The 25,924-nt window shown below is 31.3% G+C and overlaps 1 protein-coding gene across 6 annotated transcripts in view; it reads left to right on the forward strand.

The window, feature by feature from the left end:
• Positions 1–25,924, forward strand: part of LOC114325319 (coiled-coil domain-containing protein AGAP005037-like) — a 250,810-nt gene that overhangs the window by 64,562 nt on the left and 160,324 nt on the right. For 4 of the 6 annotated variants that reach the window (XM_050654050.1, XM_050654052.1, XM_050654051.1 and 1 more), the window contains 3 exons: positions 1,646–1,764; positions 10,562–10,606; positions 17,044–17,100. In XM_050654050.1, the coding sequence (XP_050510007.1) occupies positions 1,646–1,764; positions 10,562–10,606; positions 17,044–17,100 (221 nt within the window). The remainder of the gene's footprint in view (positions 1–1,645; positions 1,765–10,561; positions 10,607–17,043; positions 17,101–25,924) is intronic. The other 2 variants (XM_050654049.1, XM_050654053.1) reach the window with 2 other exon arrangements.

Consider the following 25,924-nt stretch of genomic DNA (forward strand, 5'->3'; position numbering starts at 1 on the left):
AACTTTTGTTCTATAGAGTTTTTTCACTAAGTCAATACTTTTCGAGTTATTTGCCAGTGAATATGTTCATTTTTTCAACAAAATAACCACGCTTTTAGACGGTTTTTCGCAATTAACTCAAATAGTAAGTATTTTGTCGAAAAAACATTTTTAGCAAAAATATAGCCTGTAAGATATTTAAAAAAAAATGGTGTATACATCACGTCTCTACACCTAGTAGAAGCAAAGTTATAGCTAATGAAAAATAGGTTCATATTCGTCAAATTCCAAATGGAATACTTTAACGTGAAATAACCAAAAATGAAGTACATTTCGGGGAAAACTCATTACAACTTATTTAAAGTGTTTAAAAAAAGCTTCATTTTTGTTTTATAAAAAAAATTTCTAGCATCAAAATTAAACAAGTTACGCTGAAAATAAAATTAGCCCCTTTTGGTTTTGGTAAAAAAATCGAGAAAATCACCCCCTGATTAGTATCTTAAATGAACTTAATCGTTACGACTTCACAAGTTTCTTGACTCGTGTACATATTGTTTATATGATCTGTAAGTTTCATCGGTTCAAAGTCCCTACTATTGAAAGGGCTGTAGTTAAAACGGGTTGAACGAGTCACTGATCACGAATGTATGCAAATTTGGAAACACCAAATCTTAATCAATTTTTGTCTAACAGATAAACAAAAAAATACATGATATTCAAAAAAGTAAATCTCACTTTTTTTGTTTTTCGAGATTTTTGGTATCTCTAACAATTTTTAAGTTATTTTGAAAAAAAGCATATTTTTCAAAATTTAAATTTTTAAAAATTTTACTTTGAAACCAAATTTTTTCAAAAATAAGCACTTTGAATCGATGAAACTTACAGATCATATAAACATAACATAAGTAAAATAATTTGTGGAGCGGTAACGATTAATTTCATTTAAGTTGCTAATTAGGGGTTGGTCTTCCCGATTTCTTTTTGCAAAAACAAAAGGGACTAACTTAATTTTCAGCGTAACTTGCTTAAATTTAATGCTAGAAACTTTTTGTACAAACAGAAATAAAGCTTTTTTTAAACACTTTAAAAAAGTTAAAATGGGTTTCCCCCAAAAAGTGCTTAATTTTTTCGATATTTCACGTCGAAATGTTCTACTTGAAATTTGGTGAATATGAATCTATTTTTCATTGGCTATAACTCTAGTTCTACGAGATCCGGACACCTAACGCGTACACCATTTATTTTTACTTTTTTATAGGCTATATTTTTGCTAAGTACGTTTTTTCGACAAAATACTTACTTTTTAAGTTATTAGTGAAAAACCGTCTAAAAATGTGGTTATTTTTTTGAAAAATGAACATATTCACTCGCAAATAACTCGAAAAGTGTTGACTTGGCGAAAAAGCTCTATAGAACAAAAGTTACTTAACATTAGTTAGTTTACCCATTTCTGGACTTATTTTAGACATATATTTTTTCACCCCCAAGAGGGGGTGAAAGTTACCCCCAGGGCAAAAGCACACATCGGCACAATATCACTTTTTTTTCTTTGGCATGTAAGCTATACGCATGCCAAATTTCATGTCAATCCAAGCGGTTCTTTAAAATTTAGAGCAAAAACCGTGAAAGAATGGACTATATATCCACAATCTCTTAACTATTTTAGATTACGAGTTGAAAATATGGAGCGACAGTTAGCTAATCTAACCGGTTTGGTACAGAAGGCACTAACACAACCCACTAATCCATCTCATCTTCAAGTTCCTGGAAGGGAAGGATATAGAGGTATTTTATTTATATCTTAATATTACTATTAGATGTGCCTGTGTTTGTCTTTTGCACTGTTCATTCAAAGCATTGTTATATTTGTTAAGAATTAGAATATTTAGAAGTCATCTAGAGAATAGATTAGTGGTCATATATTTAAAGAATCAAGGACCATGTAAGATTTTTTAAGTTAATAAAGTTTTAAATATAATTAAAAATCAATGTGTAGTGATACAATTCATCAGTAGATTTGAGCTATGTTTATGTTGATGTATTGCTATTAAAGAAGGAAAGTATAATTATTATAAAGTTACATTAGGGTAAACAAGGTAAATTGGTAGGGAATATTAAAAACACATCAATGTTGAAGCAGAATAATAAGACTTTAAACATAACCTGCTCTTAATTAAGCACTTTAGAATATAAAAATAAATACTATTGTCAATTGTGTTTTTTGAGTTGTTATAGAATAAAGCTAGTACAAATATATTAAATAATTCGCCTCTTAACCATGTTTGAATAGTCAAATATTAGGACAAGTGTGTAGAAATAGGTGATCAGGATTTGAGACTCGTTACAAAATAATTATTATTCAACGAAGTTTACTATACCGGGGGAATTCCCAAAGAATGGCTAATATCTGAGTTCATCCCAATACCCAAAAAACCCAACGCAATGAAATGTGAGGAATATAAGGCGATGAGTTTGAGGAGAGGAACCATGTTTTAAAAGTATTTTTGCGAGTGATCCATGAACGTGTCTACAAAAAACTAGACCAGATAGAAGATCAGGGATTTAGAAAAGGCTTTGGCACTACGGGAGACATTATTTACTATGCTTACGATTACTCATGGAACGGTGTCGAGATGTCAACTGTGACGTACCGTAAAACGGGGTGAATAGGAACAAAACTTCACTAAACAATAACAATAATCTTTCGTAACATATATATTACTTTAGTTGGGCTATTTAATTTTTTTCAAGTTGGCTAATGTGATATGGCTTTAGGAAATTTAGGTTTGTGTTGTTGGAGTCACTGGTTCCTATGTTTTCATCGTGCAAACAATGTCGTCAATTTTCCAATGAGGACCACGCAGGAATGAATCCACAATAACTAAAGACAAGTTTCCTAGACTATTAAAGAAACTGGTTAATAGTCTTTAAGAGAAAAATGCCAAATCAAAGTTTAAAAAATATTTTTCACTTTAACAATATATTTGCCAACAATACAAACTTAATATTTATATAATAATATAAAAATGTATACCATTTTTATTCAGTTGCAATGCGAGGCCAAAAATGTCTTAATTTTTACTTAGATTAGAGAGCGCAACCAGCACTCTTATCGACGATTTCACCTCTTGTTAGAGGCTCTTCAGAGAATGCATAGGTTGCTAGAGAAAAGCATCAATAGTCACATTTTATATAAAGATAATAATAATAAAATAGAAAAGCGTCGTGTCTTTTTAAAGCAAATGGCTTTATCGTTGATGAAATATCATCTTTTTTGTAAAATTTTGTAAAGAAAGGCAAAAGTTGGATATGTGAGAGAAAATCTCACGCGCGACCACTCGCGTAACAACCTACCTAGCGACCAATGCCGGGTTAAAGGATGAGGCACATGAAGAAGAAGAAGTATTTTTACAAGAGTTATTACAAACGTTCTTTCTAGTTAGAAGAAAACACCATACATGGAACCTGAATCTGTTTGGGGACCACTGATTATTTACTGTGTTAAAATAGACACAAAAATAATAGACTACAATGCACTTACACGGAAGTGTTATGGATAAACTTTCCCTGGAACATCAAATCACTTTCACTTACAATATTAAACTAAATCAATTTGGCACGTTACCAGTAAAATTCATAGAGGCCTTTGCTAAACTCACAGATTCTAAATTGCGTATTGCACCTACTATAAACAAGGCCAAAAAATTTGTTATTTTCATTGTTTTGTCGTACTTCGGTAACTTGGATTATTGTACAGTGTCATACAATAATTGTAGTGTGAGGGTTGAGTAATTTTCTCTTTACTAAGTAAAGTCTGACAAAGAAGAGGTTTTTTTAATAAAAGTTCTCACTGGGATTCGAACTCACGATATATTTCCATTAGAACGATTCTAAAAATAATATTTTATTTTCCATTACGTACTAAACTGCCTAAAAAAATTAATAAAAAGCTAAAAATAGTAAATTACTAAATATGTAGTTTATCAAAATATAATATAAGTCTAAAAGCAGACAGTAGCTTTTCAAACTACTGCGATAATATAAAAATAAATTGATATATCAATAAATGTTTCTTAAATTTACAAATCCTCAAAATAGGAAACATATCTTCTTTTCTTCCATTTTTAGTGTATATTTTTTAAACAAAATACTTACTAGAATATGCTGAAATAATTAAGATACAACTTTTAAATTTTCATATATTTTTTTATTTATTAAAAAGTAATATAAGTATTAGAATTAGAATTTAAAATTAGAAATATGCTTTATTGTCATGAAAAATTTTACAATTTTATCCACAAAGCTTATGAAAAGTCACGAAAACAATACAATTATTTACTAAAATTACATAAATCGTCAATTAAATAAAAAAAATATAATAATAATGAAGTAAACAAAAACAAACAATTGAAAAATTTAAAAATTTAAATAAATTACAAATTGCATACTCTACCTTAGTAACTAATAAGTTTAAAAGTTAGGCTGCTGCATATGATACCCAAATATAGATAAAAAAACTGCTTGTACAAAGGGTACTGTAATTTCTTAGTTATTGATTAAAAAACTCTTTTACCGAATAATATGGACTTTCAGATAGGTAGGATTTTGTATTTTACTGAATTTAGAGAAAGATGTTGCAGATATTAAGTTGTAGAGGGAGATGGTTGTACAGTTTTTTTGCGGAATATAATATAGATTTCTTTACTAACTCAGAGGACGGGGTCGGTAAATATACGTCAAAGGTAGAATTTCTCGTGAAATAGTCATGATTCGGTTTTGCTGGAAAGACATGTAGATGTTTACAAATTAAGCAAACACTTCCTAAAATATAGACACTATCTAAATAGAAGAAAGAGTTAAAATCCTGTGATCTTTGAAGTAGCTTCTGCAATGTGTTATTTTTCTGAGGCCAAACAGATAACGTATTGTTCTTTTTTGTAATTTGAAAATAACATCGGATTGGGCAACTGTACCAGAACCCCAAAAAGGAAGACCATATAGGCTATTGATTATGTTCAAAATAAGAGAGCTAAAAGGAACTACAACGTTAACGGGATTTTATTGTCTTGTATGGTCAATGGACCTCTAAATTATAAAAAACCGCGGAGTGCTACCATTTAACTGTGTGCGTTTTTGAGAAAGGGGTGAATTAGTCCCTAGGCACAGGGTGAATTAGGGTGAGTTCTATGCAATTTTAGTACAAACACGTCTACAGGAAAATTGTTCCAGGTTAAAATTACAATCGAAATAATATATTTTAATGTCAAAAATAGTTTTTCTTACAAAAATATATTCAAAAGAAAAGCAAGAAAAAAACACGAAAGAAAGCAATTTTGTTTTTTGCCCCATAACTTTTTTCCACAGGGATACAGGTATAGACATTGCTTTAGCAGAAAATAACTTCCATCCATCCTCTTTAAAATGAAATTTGGTAGGATTCTCTAAGATTTATAATTTTCGAAATAGGATTTTTTAAAGTTCTCCGCTCACAGCATTTTTGTGTAATTTTCCCCATTATTTCGCAAACATTGTTCTGTAACTTTTTCCTACGCATTTCTAGGTATATGCAATGGCACATTTAGTAGAAAGAGAAGTCAATTACCTTTAAACTGGTCTACTGTATAAGGTTATAAGGCTCTTTTTAAGCAAGTTACGCTTTTTCAAGGTTTCATACTTTTAATGATTTTTTATATTTTTAATGATTATTTTTTAAATTTATCATTATGACTTTTTTTCTTGTACATTTAGGCATATACATTGTGGAATAAAAAAAGCTTATTTTCTTTATTTTAAAATGGTGTATTGCAAAAAATTCTAGGACAATTTTTATACACGATATCCAGAGGATATCCAAAAATATCCGTAATTTGAGAAAAATTTTAATTTTTTTTTATTGTTTTCAATTAGAAAAATATGATTGCATATTATAACATAATTTTTAATTCCAAATAACTTTTCTTAATAACACTTTTCGATATTATGAAATATAAAGGTACTTTACTCTTAAGCGAAATTCATATTTTTTAACATACCTCGTACACTATTGATAAAAATTTATATCTGATGATTGCATCTTAGGTATTAGACTATGTAGAGCATTTTATAAAGAATAATTTTTTTTATAAAGTTAATAATAAAAAAGTTTTCCATATGGTTCCACTTTAGTGGGACCTATTGCATGTGTATAATATGTCACATTTTGATATCTTATTTAAAAATAGTCCCAGAATTTTTTACGATACACCATTTTAAAGTAAATAAAATAAGCTTTCTTTTTTATTAGACAATGTATATACCTACCTACCTATATACAATACCTACTTACCTACCTACCTATATACCTACCTATATACAACAAAAAAAGTTATAATGAGAAATTTAAAAATAATCTTAAAATATATCAAAAATCATTACAAGTATAAAACTTTGAACAACCATATCTTGCTTAAAAATAGTCATATAGCCTCTTACGATAGACCGTTTTAAAGGTAATTGACTTTTATTCCTATTAATTGTAACATTGTATATACCTAAAACTACGTAGAAAAAAGTTACAGACCAATGTTTGAGAAGTAACAAGAAAAATGGGCCAAAATCGCTGTGAGTTGCGAAATTTGAAAAATCCTGTTTTGGAAAACGTAAATCATAAAGACTTCTTCTAAACGTCATTTTAAAGACTAAGGACGGAAGTTTTTTTCCTGTGAAGAAATGTCTATACCTATATCCTCGTGGAAGAAAGGTATGGGCCAAAAAGCAAAATTGCTATATTTTGTGTTTTTTTCTTGCTTTTCTTTTGAATATATTTTTGTAAAAAGAAATATTTTTGACTTTAAAATGTGATGTTTGGATAGTAAATTTAACTTGGAACAATTTTGCTGTAGATGTGTTTGTACCAAAAGTGCATAGAACTCACCCTAATTCGCCCTGTGCCTAGGGACTAATTCACCCCTTTCTCAAAAACGCACCCCTTTAAATGGTAGCACTTCGCAGTTTCTTAATATTTAGAGGTCCATTGACTATATGAAACAATAAAACCCCGTTAATATTGTAGTTCCTTTCTAAAATACATAATCAATAGCCTAATATCGAAGATGCGACTTGAATAAAGAAAATATGTTATTTTGGAAGATGCTAAATTGAGTTCCTTCGAGACAGATCGTATAGCATAGCAAGACGAAGATAATTTCTTTCTTAACAAATCGATATAAAGAGACCATTTAAGGTTGCTGTCTAAAAAAAACCAAGAAATTTTACAGAATCAACGGGACTAATCTGGCTGTTATTAAGAAGTAAGGGTTGAAGAACTCCTTTATAAGATAATGCTACTGTTTTATCTACATTAAACGAGAGCAAATTAGAGTCGGACCAGGTTTTTATTATAAGTAGATCAGAAGGTATAGTAGCATGAAGAGTTGCAATATTTGAGTTGCTTCAAGTGATACTGGTATCATCAGCAAAAAGAAAGATTTTTCCATCGATTTTTAAACAAGTGATGTCATTAATAAAGATAAGGAAAAGTAGAGGACCCAATACTGAACCTTGAAGTACCCCACATACAATATCTTTGAGACTAGAGCTGTATCATTTGCTATCATCCAAGTAAGATTGGAATCAATTCAAAGAAATACCTCAAATTTCGTAGAAATTTAGTTTTTTTATCAAAATGTGATTTACACAATCAAAAGCTTTGGCGTAGTCACCTATTATGTTTGTCCTAGCTTTATCTGATAATAATATTTTTATTTTATTATTAAGATTTCTGAGATTAAATACATAAATATTAGTTATTCTGTATTTAATAAAAATATTAGGGCATTAATTAAAACGAAATTTTTTATAGATATATTGCTTTACTTCTAGTAAATCATGACATCAACTAGATGTTACCTTAGTTGATTTTCATCATTTATCATTATTATCATAGTATAATGTTATTTAGAACTTAAAGAAATAAATAAATAATGTTATAAGTAGTATCTAACTACAAAGGGAACAGAAAATTGCAAAACCGTCTAACAGCCAAAGAATCTATGTATTTACTCTTTGTTTTAACAATAATAGTATAAATATCATTAAAGCGTAGATATACAATAAAGTAGAGCGGAACAATCTTCAGATTTTAATACGTCTCTCTAATAACATATAAACGCTTTTAATCTGGAAAACTATTAAATGGTTGTGCTAAAACCTTAGATTCGTTAATCTAAGGCTAAAACAGACAAACCACTCTACAGTGCTACCCTGTGGATCCACAATGTGGCTTAAACAGGCGATTTTGTAGCCCCAATGATTTTGTAATGGACGCCACAGTGGCGAAGATTGGCGACAGTGGCTGGCCACTGTTCTCTAGTGGAACTATTTTTGACCGGTCCAGCATCATACCATTAATACTCCAGAGAAATAAGCTAGAAATAGACCATGTTCAGGACACTCAAAGATCCAGGTAGCTGACGTCCTTTTTTAGTTATTGTAGACCTATAGAAAGAAAACCTACCTGTTTCCTGTCTAGAGGTCGCGTCCGTTTTTTAATTATTAACAATTTCGTGCAAAAATTGCGATTTTTTCTATTTTTTCACCTCATCCAAAAGCGTAATAGTTGACATAAAATTTAATTTTTTATAACATTAAAAAACCTTCAAAATGCCGATTTTTTAAAGTTAAAAAGTATTTGTTGTTATGCAAACTGCAAAATAAGTGACAATCGTTATTTGTTAATAACTTTTACTTAAACTACCTTAGAACTTTAGCGTTTCACCCAAAATTGGGTATTGGGGTACTTTTAGCAAACCCTCAAAGTTTGAGACCGATCCAGTAATTAGTTTAAAAGTTATTCTATTTGTTTATCTCTTTATTTTGCAATAACATAAGACAGAAAATAATGAAGATAGGACAATTCTACTTAATAAGTAGAGGTCTTTGGGATAAACAAATAGAATATCTTTTAAACTAATTAATGGATCGTTCTCAAATTTTGAGAAGTACCAAAATACCCAACTTTGAGTGAAACCTTAAAATTCCAAGTTAAATTTAGTAAAGGTTATTAACAACCATCAATTTTAATTGATTTGCAATTTGCGAAGCAACAAATTGACTTTTAACATTCAAAAATCGGTATTTTTAAGAATTCTCAATGTTTTAAAAAATCATTTTTTGTAATTGTATGTCAACTATTTAGCTTTTTAATGGGGTGCAAAAAATCGAAAACATCGCGTTTTTCGCACTAAATTGTTAATAATTAAAAAACGGACGCGAACTCTAGGCAGGAAACAGGTAGGTTTTCTTCTTATAGGTCTACAATAATTAAAAAAGTAGTCAGCTCTCTGGATATTTGAGTGTCCTGAGAAAATCCTTATTTCTCTGGACTATAACCATAGAGAACTAGTGATATACCTTGACGTGATCATTATAGTTGATTGTCTCAAAAGAATGGTCACGAATTAATGGAATCGTCTACTAGTGTACTAGGTCACACCTTATTTCAATTAGGCTTTGTATCTACTTTGAAAGCTGAACGATATGTCTTACATATCACAATACATTTTCTTAAACAACAGAATGAAATATTAAGGCTGTATTTTGTAATTTTTAAACCCAAACCTGTTCTCGTGTATTGGTCCTACAAAATTTCATGAACCTACTCACTCATTTGGCGACATCGAACTACGTGGGAAAATATAAAATCCACCGTTACTGAAAAAAACATTTAATTGTCTCAGCAAGACAGAGTCAAACTAGTTTTTACATTAGTGAACTAGTTGAAGCATTTATTGTTTTTCTTCTTACGTCGTTTTTAGTACTCTATATTGAATTCAGTATGAAATTAAAATAGATAATAATCTTGGGTGTCATTTTTTCTCGGGTATGCGTCCGTATTGTCGAATGACCTAAAGTAGAGAACCTAAGATAACTTTAGCCCATCTTGGAACTCAGGATCCGAGATTGAGCAACCCTACGCTCTAAACCACCACTGATAGAGGACAACATCCCTGGATCAAGACCTCAAAGATAAAAATTGAAAATATTGCACTGAATGTAACATTACGGATTTTAAGGTGCTAGATTTATGCACTTAGGTGAAAAAATCTTCATAGGTATACCTGAAAGAGTCAAAAACCAAAGGCTTCGATGTTAAGTTCCAAGCAAGAGATCAAGAGGAATAGATATAAGCAGAACAAACGTCAAAACTGCAATCAACTGAATATCCCAAAGATCGAGGAACTAAGTTTTAACCAATTATGGGTATACCAAATACTACACGTTACAATTTGTAATCTGTATTGTTTGTAAAGTTCACCTGTTTAGTCAAAAACATCTATTTCTTTTTCTAAAAATGTCTTTTCTATAATTATTATAATATATTAATTCACACCTTCACTTCAACTATGTATTCTTTCTTGCTGTTTTGCAATTATTTGATCCAAAAATTTCACGTAAACCAGGTATATTATACTATGAAACATTTCTATCTTCATTACATACATGTCAAATGTAGAGGCGTCAGGTTTTTATTTTTTTAAAAGACTAATGTCTACAGCTTGTATATATAGTGTGTTGCTAACTACACATAATTTGTCCTCTACAGATGAGTTCGATAAGAACTCCAGTTCCAGTTCAACGTCGTTACCAGGTTTGTATTCACCATACGCTTACTTTGCTTTCTTATTTTTTGTTAAACATTACACTTACTACTTTTGAGCATGTCACCAAACATTTTTAAATATAAGACAAAACTATGCAAACTATGGGTAACTTTGTCAAATAAATAAATTTGTTTTTTTTTTTGGTTAAACCATTGCAAAATGTCAGTTTTTATACAACTGATCAAAAAAATTAATATTTCGATTTATAAGAATATTATTGATTAAATATGATGTCATCTCTTACTGAGTATTTGAAACAATATCAGTAACATGATATCAATAGAGAGACTAAAAAATATGTTAATTTTCGTGATACTTTCGGCAATCCTAGTCTAATACAGTTTAACTTTCTGCTATTTATTTATTCGTGTTTTATAATAATTTACGACTAAGGCTCCCTAGTTTTATTTTACGCGATTCCAGTTACTGCTTATGTTTAGTGAATCAGGTTCAATTTTTTCCTTTTTTTACTTTGAGTTTCTCAAAGTTTGTCGCATTTGTAGTATCAATCAATTAGAGAACACGACATAAACAGCTCCAATTTTAATTTATAATATTTTCTTACTATTATTTTATTTAATGTCCGACTGGTATATTATTTGACAAATAATGACATGATTTCGAAGTCAGTTAAGTATGATATAATACCCTAGGGCGTTATTTTGAAAAATAACGCCCTAGGGCATTAAATTTAAATAACTAGTTAAATACTGTCAAGTTGACATATAACAACCTAACTAAAACTATGGTTACCACAATTACATTACAACTGACTATTGCTGGTAAATGTACTTATTTGAAAACTAATTAATTCAAAATTCATTCAAACTTTTGCATATAAAGAAAAATTTAGTCGGACAATAAACGTTGAAGGCACCACGGGTATTATAGATAATAACGCTTTCGGTCAACGTATATCCCTCGGGCCCAAGGCCCTCGCTATACAGGGTGTCCCGAAAAGATTGGTCATAAATTATACCACAGATTCTGGGGTCAAAAATAGGTTGATTGAACATCACTTACCTATATACAATAGTGCACACAAAAAAAGTTACAGCCCTTTGAAGTTATAAAATGAAAATGGATTTTTTTTCATATATCGAAAACTTCCAGAGATTTTTTATTGAAAATAGACATGTAGCATTTTTATGGTAGCAGAATCTTAAAAAAAAAATTAAAGTGAAATTTGTGCACCCCATAAAAGTTTTATGGGGGTTTCGTTCCCTTAAACCCCCCCAAACTTTTGTGTACGTTCCAATTAAATTATTATTGTGGCACCATTAGTTAAAGACAATGTTTCTAAAACTTTTTTGCCTCTCAGTACTTTTTCGATAAGTCAGTGTTTATTGAGATATTTTGAATATTTGTCGAAATCCACCACATATTTGTATATGGTTAAGTACGATTATAGAGACCTGTTAATAATCTGAAAATTTATTTATAATTTACATTTTTAGATATATTTTGAAAAAGAAGCTACATCTCGATAAAAGGTGACTTATGAAAAAAAGACTAAGAAGCAAAAGTTTTAAAAACAATGTGTTTAACTAATGGTGCCACAATAATAGTTTAATTGGAACGTACACAAACATTTGGGGGGTTTAAAGGAACAAAACCCCCATAAAAATTTTACGTAAATATATTGAAAAAGAAGCCACATCGCGATAAAAACTGCATTAGCGAAAAAATACTAAGAGGCAAAAAAGTTTTAAAAACGTTGTGTTTAACTAATGGTACCACAATAATGAATTAATTGGAACGTACACAAAAGTTTGGGGGGGTTTAAGGGAACAAAATCCCCATAATTTTTTTATGGGGTGGACAAATTTCACTATAATTTTGTTTTAAGATGTTCCTGCCATAAGAATGATACATGTCCATTTTCAATAAAAAATCTCTAATAGTTTTCGATATATTGAAAAAAATCGATTTTCATTTTGTAACTTCAAAGGGCTGTAACTTTTTTTGGGAGCACATTTGTACTAAGGTAAGTTAGGTTCAATCGAACTATTTTTGACCCCAAAATGTGTGGTATAATTTATGACCAATCTTTTCGGGACACCCTGTATACACCATTGACCTCAAGCGTTATTATCCTTATTATACCCTTGGTACCTTAATAACTACCTATAACATTTATTTTATTTCAGCTTTTCTCATTAGTTGTTACTTTCTAATTAGTTAATACTATCTGATTTTTAGAATCTTAGCTGAAATACAAGCAGAGACTATTCCCTACTCTAGGCCTCATTTAATATATCGTAGATTGTCCCTAGATGATTTACTTAAATTTTTTTAGTACTTCTTTGAGGTTAACTTAACAGTGCTTTTCTCAATTAGTATAGAACTTCTCTTTTATGAATGTTTGTGTATTTTTTATGAAGAGTCTAGAATTTTGTACTATTTTTTAACTTAATTTAAAAGTACCTTCCATAGTTTGCATTTTTTTTAACCAAATAAAAGGATATTGTGATTTTAAGAACAATTGATTTATTCATTTAAAAGTTCATAAATGTTTGCAAAAAGTTTTATAGGCTCATAAAAAAGTAAATATTAATACAAATAAAATAGAATATAAATGTTAAAGTTGATGATTATACAAAATCAATTAGATACTTTATTGGAAGAAGATATAGACAGTCTAATTATGTGGTAATTATGTGTCTATCTAAACCTTGTGTAATAGTATAGATTCTTCGTCTTTAAGTGCCGTCTCCTAATCGGGGTTTTATCATCATCATCATCATCATCACTATCCTTATTCTTTACCGCGTTATCTACCGCGTCTCTGAAGAGTTCTGTGGAACTGCATTTAAACCAGTTTCTTAAATTTTTTAACCATGTCACTCTCCTTTTTCCTATACTCCTTCCCCCTCTTATCTTTCTCGTGTTTATTATTTCGTATTCGTTGCTTATTTCTAGCAATACTTCCACGTTCGTTTTCTTCTGTGTGCATGGCATCCTTGTCAAGTATAGATTGTAAATATTAAAAGTTTCCAAAATTTTTTGCAAAAATGCTAGTCTAGTGATCACTTCATACTCTTATTAATACAATAAATGCCAAGAGCAATGTTCACGTATATATCTTCTTAGCTTTCTATGTTGCATGTTTGGACATAAGTCTCTACCAGCTTCTTCAACCGGATTCGATCCTGAGCAACATATTTCCAATTTGTCCCGGCTATTCTTTTAATGTCATCAACCCATCTCATATGTGGTCTTCCTCTTGGTCGTTTACTTTCGTGGGGTCTCCAATGTTGTATTGTTGCAGGTCCAACGTTCGTCTTTTTATCCATGTTGGTTCAACGTTCTGTGTTAGCTGCGAAGCTCCATTTAGGTTTTTTGGCAATTTTTGGTTGTTATGTCCTCGACTTTTGTTTTTGACCTTACCCAGTCGTTCCTCTTTTTATTTTACAGTCGTATACATATCATTGCTTTTTCCATTTATCTTTCTGTTGTGGCTAGTTTATTTATATTTGCCTTATTGGGGTAACTAGTCAAGGATGCACTGATCGAACATTTTGCTCCTCAAGTATTGAGGTATTTTGTAGTTCTTTAGTATCCAACTAAGTTTTCCAAATCCTGTCCATGCTAGTTTTGCTCTTCTAGTAATTTCCGCACTTTGCTTTTCTTTGTCAATTTTCAGGATTTGGTCTCGGTAGATATATTCCAAGCAAATAGAAGGCTTGTGCTGGCAAATAAAGCCTATTTCACGATGGGCCACAATTTCAAATCGCGAGACGTACACCGGAAAACAAAACTCCGGGTCTATAAAACAATAATCAGGCCCATAGTAAGTTATGGCTGTGAAACATGGGTGGTGACACAGAAATCTGCCAATGCATTAGATGTGTTTGAAAGAAAAATGTTACGTAGGATACTGGGCCCAATAATTGAAAATAACAACTGGCGAATTAGGTATAATAGAGAAATATACGAGCAATATAGCGAACCAACTCTAGCACAATACACTAAACTGCAGAGATTACGGTGGGCAGGGCACGTGGTCCGCATGCATGAGAATAGAATCCCCAGAAAATTGCTAAAATCAAGAATGCAGGGAAAAAGTCCTGTTGGAAGACCTAAAAAGAGATGGGAAGACGAAGTCGATGAGGATGCCAGGAACTTCCTGGAAACGCGTTCATGGAAAAGAACAGCGGTAAATCGAAATGATTGGAGAAGCTTGTTGAAGGAGGCCAAGGCTCGATTTGGGCTGTAGTGCCATTGGATGGATGGATAGATATATTCCAGGACTCACTGGCATTTATGGTTATATGTCTGGGGTCATCTGTGTTTGTCACTTTGTTTGTTTTTATCGCGTAAATATATCATCTTATTAATGAGAAAGAAAACTATAAAGCCAGTTTTATCAGATGGATATTTTTCGTGTAATATGGATATTTTTATCAGATGTTCCGTTTTTCTGGAAATATAATAATTTCCGATTATTATATGTATGTATTTATTTCTTTTTTAATCGATAAACCATACTGACCGTTTTTATACCTATACCTAAATGATGTAATTTAGAAATTATACCTAAATATAATGTTAGGTTAACAGTGTCATATACCTTCCGATTCTGTCTAACGACCTAGTGTCTTGTTCATATATATCTTTCTCTGACATTGCCTTTATGACTCTATCAATCCACGTGGATTTTTTCTTCCTCGTTTTTATCATTGAGTTGGATGTCAATCCAATATGCATTAGTTTCGGTAGACGATGGTCTGTCATTATGTCTGTCGGTCATATTTTTTCTTTCATAATGGTGTTTGTCTATGTATGGTTTTTGTTATTCTTTCATTTGTTACGTGCATCATTCTAGACATACCTACCTGCTGATCTGCGGCAACAATCAAGTTGTTTTTTTTCTGTTTTCTTAATTTTTAAGTATCACATCCATAAAGTAAATCGCTTTTAAAAATACACTGTCATATAAATGTATCTTTTTTATTTAGAATTAATTTTAGACCAGGGTATTAGTTCTGTGCGGCTTTTATTTTATTTCCTTTTATAGGAAAATAGATATATTGGGAACCCGATACAATTACTAATTCATTTTCTCAGTTAGGAGCATCGTATTTAACTCCTGCTATGCAGATGTAATTCTTTTTTATTGAATTAATTTTTAGACGCCATCGCTTGTATTCTTGTTATAATCGTTTTTTCATCAGCTGTAAATCTTCCTGTGATGTGTCGTGACTCCTTGATAATCCCCGAAATGAAGCGTATAAGGTTATTTCGTCCATTAATGGTATATCCATTCCAGAATATGTTCCTATATTTTTTTTAGTGTCTCATTCAAGTAGATTTCGAAGAGTGTAGGAACTTTGCCTTAGTCCCTTATTTACCATAATATTCACCGATAGATTTTTGTTAATCCTTACTTTTGCTCGAATATCGTTGTAGAATCTTTCTATTGCTTTTACAAGTGTAATAATAATAGATGAACATTCCAATACTTGCCATAGTATACGCAAGTATTATTGTATCATAAGCCTTCGTCAAGTCAAAAAAGAAGAGATGAGTTGGTTTATTCCTAGCCATTATTTTTTTTATTTAGTTTTATCCAAGTATATATGTGGTACATGTAAGATCCAATGTATGTAAGATCCAACACGAAATCCTGCTTAATGTTCCAGCACCACTAGAGTTACTTACCAGGAAGTTCTGTGTAACCTCATTTCCCATTTTTACCGATGCTTTTTGATTTAAGTAAAGGTTGTTAATGAGATTTAAGACATTTTGGTATGTCATTTTATCTCATGGCAGTTTTATTAGCTCTCTATGTTGAATAAAGTCGAGCAATTTCTTGTAATAAATTAAGCCTAGCAGAACGTTTCAGTATAGAAACAATATTGAGCTAGTCTCTGCATTTTTAAAGCAACAGTCAGATTGATTAATACTTCACTTGTGCCGAAGCCTTGCCCGAATCCAATCTTCTCCTTCTTCTTCTCCCTCTTCATGTTGTGTAGATATGACTCTGTGTGTTTTTCAGTGTGAGTTCAGTAAATTGTCGTTCCATCGTTTGCGTGGTGTTCCCACTTAACTTCTTTCTATTAGGGAACCGTCTTTCGCCCTCCTTACTACTCTATTTATTGTCATGTTACCCCAATCTGTTAAACAGGTAACTTTTTTTCTGATAAAATTTGTTAAGAGCTAATAAATTTGATATTATATTTATTATTATATTATAATATAATTATTATAAATGAAAATAAATATTAAAATAGGTAACGTAGAACTTTAATTTTGAAATATATTTCAGTTATTATTTATGTAAATTATCTTAATAATCACAACATCTGTTTAAAGTATTTTTACTCGTATAAACTAAATTTGATTCCCGAGTTAGTTTACTTCTTATTTTGCGTCAGAGAAGATACATTTTGATGTAAAACACGTTTATCTATGTTGGCAGATGATTCTTACATCAAGTCAGACAGCAAAGCCCCTAAATTGGGTAAAAGTGGCTGTCGTAAGTTGACAATTTCAGTACTAAGCATGGAATTTATGGAATGCGATAAAATCTCATAGTCTACTAATATTTTAATATTTTGTTCTTCTTGACATACACAGGAAAACAAAAAAATAAGCTTAAATAGGAGTTGGTAGCATGTTATGCCATCAAAAATACAGAGTGCGTCGAAACAAAAATTGTTTTCCTAGGATATAGGCGATTTAAAAATACAAACAAAAGTATTTAGACTTGCTTTAAAAACATCTTAATATAATTAGTTAAAAATCAGGACAACGTTATAATTTGACTTAATACAAAAGTCATGGAATACTGTTATGAGCTTAAAAGCTTTTAAAATTCCTATCTTAATAATGTTAACTTTAGGAAGAAATATCAAAAATGTGTTATGTTGGAACGCATCTTGAATATTGTCCATAAGTAATAGTAAAGTAATAGGTTCAGTTATTATTTTCTTTTACACACACCGGCAAAATTTAGCCGAACACCTTAAAAATGGGACATGTTTGAGGTCACGAATTTCCTAAACCAGTGGTCCGATTTGAGTGATTATTTTAGTGTGTTATAGCTTTATTATTTAAGAATATCGTTGTAATAATATTGTTGCTAGACAGCTAAATATCATTTTAAACCGGGTGTAACAATAATACTGTGTTTTTTTCTTAAAGTTTGGAACACCCTGTGGACTATTCTAGCATATATAAAATATTGAAATTAAAACTCAATTATAGCCTTAGGCTTTCTTAACATTTTCTTTTTTGATTCATTTGCTTATGTTAGAAAATAAAAAAGTTATGGGCTTTAACAACTAGCCATGTTTTTCATCGATAAATCCTCATAGTAGGGGAGGAAAGTATGCTAAATTTGCAGTTACTCGAGCGTTATGGGGACCTATTGGATTGTGAATAGTATGTGCTAAAACCAGAAAAAGGTTAAGTTAAGTTTTCCATATATTGGGGGACTTTCCATTTTTCAATTTATTTTCCATTTGAAACAATCGTTTTTTTCCGATTATAGCGCGATCCATCCATAATTCGAAAAAATATGTCGAATAAAAGTTGCTAATTTTTACGTAAAGAATCCAAATACCCCACCTCCGTGGGGGGACGTATTTGGTGTCATTCGATAGATTTTTCAATAATATTGAATACGTGTATTTTGCACTTTTTCGATCTGATGTTCAGCTAGTTCAGCTGAAATTCACAGGAGGTCGTCATTGTGACATCGCTTATTAATTTATTTATTTAATACATCTATTGAATTACTTTAGGCTTGTTTATTAAACTAAGCAGATAATGTTGGTAGGGGAGCCCAAGCGGGGATTTTTTCAATTAGTCGAGCGCGTCAGATTATCACATGGGGAGAAACCTTGTACCCTGTAAATGTACCTATACCATAAATTGGTTCTTAACACCGGCGAATTTATTAAGGGGGACCGAGAAAAAATCTATTCTTAGAAATCTAAAAAATCTGTTCGCTTGGGGGGTAAATTAAAAATTTTTAATTCGATATTTCGCGAAATGAACATCAGGTCGTAAAACTGCAAAATACATGTATTCAATATTTTTCAAAAATCTATCGAATGGCACCAAACACGTCCCCCCACGGAGGTGGGGTGGGGGGTTACTTTAAAATCTTAAATAGGAGCCCCCAATTTTTCTTGAAGATTTGGATTCTTGACGCAAAAATAAGCAACTTTTATTCGCAACATTTTTTTAAATTATGGATAAATGGCGCTGTAATCGGAAAAAAACGATTGTTTCAAATGGAAAATAAATAAAAAAATTATACGTCCCCCAATATATGGAAAACTTAACTTAACCTTTTTCTGGTTTTAGCACATACTATTCACAATCCAATAGGTCCCCATAACGCTCGAGTAACTGCAAAGTACCCCGCACAAACTCATGGAAATTAGGTCCCAGTGGATTTCGTTAATACTTTGGGAAAGTACTCTTTGAAGCATCCTGATAAAAAGTTCTCATGGGCACAACTCAATCGTATGAAGGATTTTCAAGATATAGAGGCACAAACTCGGAAAAATATAAGATTTACTGGTTATTCCAATTCTCTGAGCTACTGGTTATCTGGCAACATGTAAAAGTTTGGATTAAGGAAAAGTACTAGTAGTCTAGGATTTTTTCCTGGCTATCCAATGGCGACCTCTACTTTGACCTTCAACGGGCGTCATCTTCTAGAGTTTCGAGGGTTTTTGGCATTAAATTGATATAAACAGATTACTCATGGGTTTTTGGGATCGCTAAATACGAATATGCCACCAAAATTTACCTCCGGAGGACGTAGTGGCCAGGGTACGTCAAGGGACGTCATCTTCTAGAGTTTCGATGCTTTTCGGCATTTAATTGATGTAAATGAATTACTGAAGGGTTTTTTGAGGTCGCTAAACACGAATATGCCATCAGAACCAACTCCCGGAGCACCTGGTTTCCAAAGTCAATGAAAGGGGCTCCTGGAGTTTCGAGGGTCTTTGGTACTACATTAATGCAAACGGATTAGTTATAGGTTTTTGGGGTTGCTGAACACAAATGCGTGATTAGCACAGACACAGGAGCAACTGGTGCCTAAGACAGGTTATCTTCTTGAGTTAAAAACCTAAGAGTAATCCATTTGATTTCTCCGAAACTCCAGAAGATAACCTGTCGTAGGCACCAGGTTCTCCTGTGTCTGTGCTGATCACGTATTCGAGATCAGCAACTCCAAAAATATATAACTAATCTGTTTGCAATAATGTACCAAAGACTCTCGAAACTCCAGGTGCCCCTTTCATTGACATTGGAAACCGTGTGCGCCGGGAGTAGGTTATGGTGGCATATTCGTATTTAGCGACCTCAAAAAAACCTCCAGTAATTCATTTGCACCAATTAAATGCCGAAAAGCACCGAAGCTCTAGCAGATGACGTTCCTTGCAGTGGCCCTGGCCCACCATGTCCTCCGGAGGTCAATTCTGATGGCATATTCGTGTTTAGCGATCCCAAAAACCAATGAGTAATCTGTTTATATTAATTTAATGGCAACCCTCGAAACTCTAGAAGATGACGTACCTACGTTGAAGGTCAAGGTCAAAGTAAAGGTCGCCATTGGATAGCCAGGAAAAAATCCTAGATTACTAGTACTTTTCCTTGATCCAAACTTCTACATGTTGCCAGGTAACCAGTAACTCAGGGAATTGGAATACCCAGTAAATCTTATAATTTTCCGAGTTTGTGCCTCTATATCTTGAAAATCCTTAATACGATTGAGTTGTGCACATGAGGACTTTTTATCAGGATGCTTCAAAGAGTATTTTCCCAAAGTATGAACGAAATCCACTGGGACCTAATTTCCATAACGTTTGTGCGGGGTACTTTAGCATACTTTCCTCCCCTACTATGAGGATTTATCGATGAAAAACATGGCTAGTTGCTAAAGCCCATAACTTTTTTATTTTCCAACATAAGCAAATGAGTCAAAAAAGAAAATGTTAAGAAAGCCTAATGGCTGTATGACACTATACATTTTCTTGTATCATTTCTAATATCGTTTCTGATATGTCAAAAAAATGCATAGTGTCATACACAGATACAAGAAACGATATCAGAAACGATACAAGAATTTGTGTCAGGCACAGATGATTGTACAAGAACTGCGCCAATTTCTGCGCAAAGAGCAAAAACGTAAAACCTGCTGGTAAAATATCTAAAATGTCAAAATTAATTACTCATAATGGCGGCTGAAATGAAAATGGGATAATGTATTGATGAATTTATTTGTGTTTTTGTAGGTATTATTTATAAATCTTTTATTGATACTTAATATACCGTTTGGTATGGACTACTGTTCTACTAATAACCATATATTTAGCTCCTAGTAAAGTTCAAACTATAAATTTAGGTTTCATGGTGCATAATTTTTTAATAGACGAAAATACAATAGTTCCTAATTTGGATCAAACTAAAGATAATTCTAATGCAAATATTTTAGCACAAATATCAAAACAAAATAAAAACACAAATAATCAACCTCAGTCAACGTAAAATTCTGGTTAACATTAAAATGTTAATTATATAAAAGTTTATAAATTTTATAAAATATTTAAAATCAGCTGTGTCTGTAGATGCAGTACTACCATAACGTGACACAGGGTGACAAACAAAATTTCGACCAATCACGTGCCGAATTTCATACAATTTTCGATACAAGAACTTGCATAGTGTCATACAGCGCACAAATGTACGTACAAGAAATGATACAAGAAAATGTATACAAGAAACGATATCAGAAACGATATTAGAAATGATACAAGAAAATGCATAGTGTCATACAGCCTTTAGCCTATAATTTAGTTTTAATTTCAATATTTTATATATGCTATAATATTCCACAGGGTGTTCCAAACTTTAAGAAAAAAACAGTATTATTGTTACACCCGGTATAAAATGATATTTAGCTGTCTAGCAACAATATTATTACAACGATATTCTTAAATAATAAGGCTATAACATACTAAAAGAATCACTCAAATCGGACCACACTGGTTTAGGACATTCGTGACATCAAACATGTCCCATTTTTAAGGTGTTCGGCTAATTTTGCCGGTGTATGTATTTGTTACTAAACAAAAAATAAAGAGCACTGACATAACACGTTTGATCCTTTTTATCGCGGGACCAACAGGTAGAGGTATAAACGCCGAATTTATGTAGGTATTTTATCAAGGTACAGCATCTCGTGTAAAAATTTAATAATACATCATATAATAACAAAAAACGAAAAAGATAACAAAATTATACAGTGTGTTTATTTGAAATGAACTCAATTTTCAGAAATAGGACATATTAGAGAGAAATGGCGAGAGAAGTCAATTTTCAAATTTAGTATTGTTTTTATTTTGGATAACATCAATTGTGATTATGTAACAAATACCAAAAATTAAAACAAAAGTATTGGTTACTTAATTAATGATGTGCTTAATATTTATTAAACCACAGTAGTTTAAATAATATCTAGGCTCAAATTGAGATTCCTCAATTCTTGACAATAATCTAACCTTTGCAAGATCTAAAATAAACTTCTAGATCTAGACGTTACATGTGGATTGCCTTACGCATATATTAGAATATTTCGGCTGTCCCAAGTACAAACACCGTAAAGGCGAAATTACACAATTCGCTTTTGCCTTTCAATTTAGATGAAGCAACCAAATTGATCCATGTAAATATATAAATTAATCATTTCATATCATAATTAACGATGTCATTGAATGTTATCGTTCAATGGCATTGAAAGTTGTCGTTCAATGGCATTGAAAAAATTGAACATGCTCAATATTTTCACTTTTAGCGTTCAATCTTTAATGCGGTTGAACGATAAATGAATGTGAACAAGAACTGAACGATTCTTGTGGAGTCGTTCAATGGAACTATGGAATTATAAAAAAGTGGGTCATAAAAACCGAGATTGCCGTGGAAATGCTATTAAATCTAATAATTGAAGATTTGAATATTAATGGTATAACCGAAGAAGACATAAATTGAAAATTAAAAGTATTCGTACTCGTTATAATTGTGAGTTATAAATGATAAAACGATCCACCAGCGGCTCCTAAAGCGCTGGTTTCCTCGAAAGCGGCACCGACAAACTGCGACCGTAGCACTGCGATGAATTACGTCAGATTACGGTGAAAAATTCAAGGTTCTTCACTGCGGCAATGGAATGTGCAAACTCAGCAAGCGGTGGCTTCCAACGCATCCTTGGAAACCATGATACAATAAATTTAGGAGATATGACACCAAAGTGTTTCAAATTCGTTCGGTTCTGCGCATGACGTCAATACGTGACTAGTTAGCGGCGCCAATTTGAAATAACCTATGGATAACATGAAGAGTGGAAGCATTCTGGTAACAAAATTACGGATTATTTATGTTAAAATTCTTTTTACGAAACGTAGTGATAAAGTAATGGATATAAACTTTTGTGAATTATGGATTTATTAAAGATAAAATAGGCAAATGTGCACTTAAAATAGTGATGTTTTCATTAAAATTATTATCACACTAACGTAATTATGACATTCACTGAATACAATGAGAAAAGCCTTATTAATACCTACTAAATTTCAATACTTTCCGTTATTAAAAAAGTTTTTCGCATCTACATCAGTCCCGTCTTTGACAGGAAGTGGAATCTTATTTTCGTTAGAGGTTTGGTCATCGTATCTGTAACTTGTCATGCAGTGGAAATTTGTGTGAAGGCTTTTTAGTTTGATCACAATTTCTTAGGTCATATCTTCCTGTTTCCATATCTACCGATTCTTTTATGGTCATCTTCACCATTCTGTGAGATTATTTCAGTATCGATCTCATTTTGTTCTAATTGAGAAATAGGGATATAATCATGGTCATTTTTAGAATTATTTTCTATAAGGAGGTAATGTAGAGGCAATTGAACTCGTTTTTGACAACCAGTTTTTCCAAATGTTTAACCTGTACATAAATAGCAAAACAAAGAATAACAAATGACAAATGATAAAAATGTCGGGATCGTCACGTATTGACGTCACTTGACATTTGACAGGAGCTGCGTGGTGTCATATCTTCGGTTTCATTATATCATGCTTGGAAACCATCGCTATTCTTTTGCATGGTACAGTTTTTTATGACGTCATTCATCGCAGTGTTATGGTCGCAGTTTGTCGGCACCGCTTTCGTGGAAACCAGCGCTTAAGGCTTGTCTTACCCATGATCGCACTCATCAACGACGGCGTTTCCTTAGGCTCTTTTTTGATAATTCTTTTATTTAATGATTACATATTAATACAATTCCTAAACGCATGACTTCATTCGACGACATATGTCGAAGAATAGGAGTTGAACAGTTCACATGCCAGATGCCGTGTGAATAGCATTACTTTCATTTCTGCTCCATTCAACCAAAGTGATTTAATTCGGTTGAACCGTGTAATTTAGCTTTAAAGCGCCAATTCGAAAAATTGTTCACCAAAGCAGGAAAAGTAAAGGACTAAATTTTTCAAATTTCTATTTTTTTTTTAAATAAACGTGAACACACATTAATACAGGGTGATTGATTATTGTAAAAGTTAATAACAAAAATTGTAGCCAACTTTGAGATTCACATTACAAAATTAGTTCAAATGTTCCAGGGTGTTCGATAACATAATATAGTGGCCGACCAAACTTATGTTTTTTTTAATGGAACACCCTGTAATTTATTTTATTTTCAAAATCATGTTACCTTTTCCATCACAAAAATGTAACGGTTTATTATTTGTTATACACGGTATTTACAAAGTTATAACCAATTTTATATGAAAATCGTAGCAACTTTAACTCACTGTATAAATAAAAATAAGCACAACAGTAATGGAATATTAATGCCACATTTTTTTATTAATTAAAATTTTTAAAAATTATTGATATTGCTAATTTTCTTTGTATAGAATACAGAGTGAGTTAAAACGCAAGTACATTATTTTCTCAGTAATTTTAAATAGAACACCCTGTATTTTATATCACTATCGAAAAGTACTATTACCTTACTTTAATTTATATATAACATTCCCTATTTCTAAATTTATTAGTTTTCGAGATATTTTCATTTTTCAATGGACCAGTAGCGAGGCCACCCAGATCACCAAAATTTAATAAAATGGACTCATTTTTTTCGAGTTACGTTGAGAATGAAGTTTATAAAATACCTCCAACAACAAAGGATGAGATGAAAAATAGAATACAAAATGTATTTTAAAGTGTTAATTTACAAATGCTTCGTAGTGTAAATAACTCATTCAATCGCCCTTTTTAGGTGTAAATATTGTTAGGAAGTAATTTTGAACACCTTATGTAATAATTAAATATTTAAAATATTTTATTAAAAGCAGCTTTTAATTTTTCCAAAAATGTATTTTGTGTTCATGTTTGTTTTTTGTCAAATTTGTTACTTAAATAAATTATTATAAATATTTTAATTTTATTAAAATATCTTTCATAAATTATTTTTCGTTCGTTATCGTTCTTTATTTGTTACTTTGTTACATTTACATACAAAAGTAGTTTTTAATTGTTTTGACAAAATGTTGTATGTTGTGGTTGTGTTTTTTTTTGTAAAATGTATTACTAATAAATTATTTTTAAAATCGTAAATTGTCAGTTTTGGACAATTCAGTCATGGCTTATTTAATATTTGGAAAAATTTAGACATGGGAAATGTTATATAAAAATTAAAGTACGGTAATAGCACTTTTCGATAGTGAAATAAAATACAGGTTGTTTCATTTAAAATTAGGTATGTACTGAGAAAATAATGTACTTGCGATTTGATTCACCCTGTATTCGATATAAAAAAATTAGCAGTATTAACCATTTTTGAAAATTTTGACAATAAAAAAAATATGGCATCAATAATCCATTCCTGTGTTGCTTATTTTTATTTATACCGTGTGTTGAACTTATTACGACTTTCATATAAAATTGGTTATAACTTTATAAACATCCTGTACAACATAACAAACTATTATATTTTTGAGATGGAGAAGTTAGGAAAATTTCGATTATAAAATCCAATACAGGATGTTCCATTTAAAGAAACATATGTCTACCAAGATAAACAGAAAAAACTGTATAGAATAAAACCTCTTGTTTTTTTGTAAATATTTTTATGACATCACAAAAAAAACAAAAACAGAAGCATTGGTTATTTAATTAACCATATCTTTAATGTAAGTTGAACCACAGCAGTTTAAATAATATGCTCAAATTAAGATTCCCACAATTCTTGGCAATAATCGAACCTTTGCTTGAATTCTAAA

Source organism: Diabrotica virgifera, chromosome 6, assembly GCF_917563875.1.
Source record: "Diabrotica virgifera virgifera chromosome 6, PGI_DIABVI_V3a".
Lineage (NCBI taxonomy): Eukaryota > Metazoa > Arthropoda > Insecta > Coleoptera > Chrysomelidae > Diabrotica > Diabrotica virgifera.